The sequence below is a fragment of the Solanum lycopersicum genome, chromosome 8 (assembly GCF_036512215.1).
Source record: "Solanum lycopersicum chromosome 8, SLM_r2.1".
Taxonomy (NCBI): Eukaryota; Viridiplantae; Streptophyta; class Magnoliopsida; order Solanales; family Solanaceae; genus Solanum; species Solanum lycopersicum.
The window spans coordinates 52,748,791-52,753,395 of record NC_090807.1 but is presented as its reverse complement, the minus strand read 5'-3'; the positions used below and the strand labels follow the sequence as shown (position 1 = coordinate 52,753,395).

Here is a 4,605-nt window from a genome sequence, read left to right as displayed (position 1 = left end):
ATCAAGGAGATTTAACACGAGATTTATATTATATGAATATAAGTTGATCGAATGAAGGTTGTACAAATTACTTGAAGTGGTAAATTTGGTATTTCAACATGAATACTGTAAGTAGTAAACTTACCATAATTGATATTTTATAACTTGCATGATCTTCACATGGTTTATAAAGTAAATGTGTTACCGAATGTTTTGTACTTGCATGTGGTGCCGAATAAATATTTTACACTCGCCTTGATTCAAAATTACAAACTACAATTTTCTGATCATGCTTGGCTTGTGGGAGTGACTTGCTAAGAACATCTGCAATTTGATCCCTTGTACTAAAAAACTTCAAACTCTATATCACTCTTGTTGTGTGGTCACAAGTGAAATGATAAAGGATGTATGTGCTTTGTTCTGTTGTAAAAAATCGGGTTCTTTGTCATTGCAATTGTTGCCTTGTTATCGCAGAATATTTTGGTCCCACCCTCTTGCTGATAGAAATATCAACTACCATTCTTCGTAAACATAAGGCTTGACAAGCTGCTGAAGGTACAACAACATATTCTGCTTTTGATGAGGATAGTGCAACCACATCTTGCTTCTTTGAGCTCCAAGAGATTGCTCTAGACCCTCAATTGAACACATTTCCAGTGGTACTGTTTTTGTTATCTATACTTCCTACCCAATCACTATTTATCAAGCTGAAATTTGCATCTTTGAAGTACCAAGTCCCGAAGTCAACTATCCCAACAACATAACGCAAAACTCTTTCGGCAGCACCAAGATGTTGCTTGGTAGGTTCTTGCATATACCTAGACAACATACTAACAAAAAACATTATATCAGGACGAGTATATGTTAGGTAGTTCAAACCTCCAATCAAGCTCCTGTAGTGACTAGAATCAGCGAGATCTGTGCCATCTTCAAGCTGAAATTTTTTTAATTTGCATTCATGGGCGTGGTAGCCGCTTTACAATTATGCATACCGAACAAAAATAAGAGGTCTTTTGCATTACTTCGTTTGTGAAACAAAAATACCATCTTCTACCTGTTTCACTTGAAGACCAAATAAGTATTGCAGAACACCTAAATCTGACATTTCAAACTCCTACATTATGAAATATTTAAATTCAACAAATAAAGTTTCACATAACCCCATATAGATCATGTCGTCTACATAGAGACAAACTACTAAACAATCACTTGTACCTTGCTTATCTACATACAACGTAGGCTCATTTTCTCTCCTTTTAAATCTATATCTCAGGAAATATGAGTCAATTTTGTTGTACCATGCTTGTGGCGCTTGTTTTAGCCCATAAAGAGCCTTTTTGAGCTTGTATACTTTGCTGTCATTGCCACTAACACCAAAACCCTCAGGTTAGGAAACATAAACTTCCTCTTACAAATCCCTATTTAAGAATGCGGATTTAACATCAAAGTGTTAAATGGGCCATCTCATTTTAGAAACTTAACATAAGAGTATTCTCACCATTTCAAAGCAAGAGACAAGTGAAAATATCTCATCGTAATCACTTCCTTGATGTTTCTGAAAAATAAAGATCATTTTTTAGAGGTATAAATAATCCTAGATATTTAGTGGAACTTCTCGAGTTATGTAGAGTAGTACCTTAAGTACTTGATGTATCTAGGAATTGTGTAGATGTTCTAGAGAAGTAGATATTCATAGTGAATCATAGAATAATCTAGATTCTTGTTAGATAGTTAGAAGATTAGGTCATCTATATTTTTCTTGTAGAGAATAATTTCTAGAAGCATCCCTATACTAGTATAGATAGGTGTGGCCGTAGTGATTTGTAATGAACCCAAGAAAACCAATAAACTCCTAATAAAAGAGTATTCTTCCATAATTAAGTTCTCCTTTCTAGCTTCCTCTTCTTTAGTTAAATCTTCCGATCTTAGTCAACAATCTTGGGATAGCAGAAGGTTTCCCGAATTATAATTTTCTTCTACTATTCTCTACATGGTATCAGAGTCATACCCATAGATTGGCTTGCGAGTATTTTTTCAAGATCGGGTTGGTGGTAGATTCAACTAGTTTGCATAGATGAATTTTAGCGATCGTGTTAGTGGACATGTATGGAATCATACCTTGAGGGAGACGATTTGTGGGATGTTGTTAATGGGAATGACACAAGTCCTCCTGCTGACGTACTGGTAAATACTAGTGCATTCAAGAAGTTGAAGCAGGTTAATGCGAAGGTGGAGTTCATTCTGAAGTGATTAATATCCTCCGGTTTATCAAGAACTTATCTTCTGACGTATCTTTATTGAATCTAGAAGAGGCTATTTCTGAAGCAAGAATGAGAAGAATAGTCATTTGAGGGTTAAAACCTACATATATTCCATTTGTGACGTCGATTCAAGGATGGGTTCAACATCCATCATTGAAGGAATTTCAAATTTGTTGTCGTCACAGTAATTACTAGCCAAGCAGTTGGCTAGTGTGTATGTCAAATATGGAGAAGGAGATGCTCTTGTAGCCGAAAAAAGAAACTTTAAAGGAAAAACAAGTGATATGCCACACTCTCGATCCTCAGGTGGTTCACACTCAACTAGATATAAGGAACAATATTTTAACTATTATGGTAAGAAGCCTCTCAGGTGTTATCATTGTGGCAAAATAGGCATATAAAAAGATATTTGTGAGCCAAGGAGAGCAATATGGCTCAAAAAGCTCATAAAGAAGAAGAATAGTGGGAACAATGTAGTAGCTGAGGCTTGCACAATAGATGTCATGATTTCCATCAATCTTGAAAGAGATTGTATTGAGGATTTAGAATAAAATATAGCCAATCACTTGGAGAAACAAGAAACTAATGTTGTTGATATTAAGCATGACATTTTTAAGGATGTTCCAAGTGGTGATATGGTAGTTTCTATTGAAGAAATCAAAGAAAAAGATCTTGAACATGCAGATCTTAAAATATACGTGTTAATGGCGACCTTTGTAAGGAAAACATAGAGAAAAATGTATTAAAAGCAGAAGTATATGGTCAATCATCTGCAATATCAAGGTAAACTAATGACTCAGAGCAAATTCTGGAAGCAATGGAGAAAATAGAGATCAAGTAGAGGAAGAAGATGATATTGAAGTCTTAAAGACAAAAAAATATGATTTTTGAATGTTTTGAAGCTGCCAAAATATCTATCAATGGGATGATAAGAGAATATGACGATGGATCCTATGCTGGTGTTGGGACTTCACAGGAAAGTGTTGTCAAGAAGTTAAGAAAAAGGGGGAGTTTAGAAACTCAGCAAGGAGATAATTTATATGGACCATTCGATAAGGAAAAATCTTTATCATTTGAATCAACATGTGGAGTCCGGAAGAAACTGATGAGATTTTCACCAAGATGTGGCTCAAAGCTTTGTTTGAGCTCCTCCACGAATTGTGAAAATAAAGATGATTTTTTGGAGATATAAATAATCCTAGATATTTAGTACAACTTTCTAGAGTTGTGTAGAGTATTACCTTAAGTACTTGATGTATCTAAGAATTGTGTAGTTGTTCTCAGAAATGGAAATTTATAGTGAATTATATTAAAATCTAGATTTTTGTTAGATAGTTAGAAGATTAGGTCATCTAGATTTATCTTGTAAATCTTTCTAGAATAATTTCTAGAAGCATCCCTATACTAGTATAAATTAGGGTTGCCATAGTCATTTGTAATGAACCCAAGAAAACCAAGAACCTCCTAATAAAAGAGTATTCTTCCATAGTCAAGTTCTCCTTTCTAGCTTCCTCTTCTTTAGCTGAATCTTTCCATCTTAGTTAACGATCTTGGGATAGAAGAAGGTTTCCCGAATTATTCTTTTCTTCTGCTATTCTTTACAGTTGTGCATATCTTTTAGCTACAAGCTTGCTTTGTATCGCTGTATGCTCCCATCGGGATGCCGCTTGATTTTGAACATGTATTTGAGTCCAATGGGTTCCTTTCCTTCCGATAGATTCACCAATTCCCATCTTTGATTCTGCTATATTGCTTGCATCTCTTTTAACATTGCATTTTTCCATGCTTGACTTTCTACAGCTTTCTTGAAGCAACTAGGTTCAATAACATACAAAGCAAAATACATTTTTTCGTAAATCTCCCTTAACGATCTGAATTTCTCTGGTGGAGTCTCACTGGAAGAATCACTTGAACAAGAACTGATGCCACTTCCTTGGTGGGTTAAGCTATGATCACTTGTTGGAGAAGAGGTTCTGGATTGATGAGTATCACAACTGCTACTTGTTGGGGAAGATCTGGATGTGTTCCCTGGAACAGAAACTGCTACAGGTTCTTGCTGAAACTGCTGCAGATTCTTGTTGAAAAGCTCCTTCAGTAGGCGACAATTTAATATTTGAACTAACATTCTCATAATCAAAGTTCCCGCTAGAATCTTCATTAAACATAACATTTCTAATGATCACAATTTCCCACTTAGTGGATTATATAAATTATAAGTTTTGGATTGTGTGCTATATCCAACAAAGATACATTTCATTGATTTTTCCATCAAGCTTATATTTAGCTTAGAATATATTAAAGAATAAGCAATGCATCCAAAGACACGTTAGTGGCTTACCTTGGGCTTGTTACCTCTCCATGTTTC

General features: G+C 35.0%; 1 protein-coding gene across 1 annotated transcript; it reads right to left on the bottom strand.

Moving 5' to 3' along the window:
- Positions 1-616: 616 nt before the first annotated feature.
- LOC138338027 (uncharacterized mitochondrial protein AtMg00810-like) lies at positions 617-3,973 on the bottom strand. The gene is made up of 4 exons (XM_069288488.1): positions 3,866-3,973; positions 1,478-1,534; positions 1,034-1,093; positions 617-913 (listed from the first exon to the last, which is right to left on the bottom strand). The coding sequence occupies exons 1-4, from the start codon at positions 3,971-3,973 to the stop codon at positions 617-619; spliced, it is 522 nt and encodes a 173-aa protein (XP_069144589.1).
- Between the last annotated feature and the right edge of the window lie 632 nt (positions 3,974-4,605).

Coding starts and splice junctions, on each gene's coding strand:
- LOC138338027 (XM_069288488.1), bottom strand. CDS start 3,973: ATGGGAATTGGTGAATCTATCGGAAGGAAAGGAACCCATTGGACTCAA. Junction 1,094..1,477: donor TTGTCTCTTGCTTTGAAATG/GTGAGAATACTC, acceptor TTCATAATGTAG/GAGTTTGAAATGTCAGATTT. Junction 914..1,033: donor TTGGTCTTCAAGTGAAACAG/GTAGAAGATGGT, acceptor AAAAAATTTCAG/CTTGAAGATGGCACAGATCT.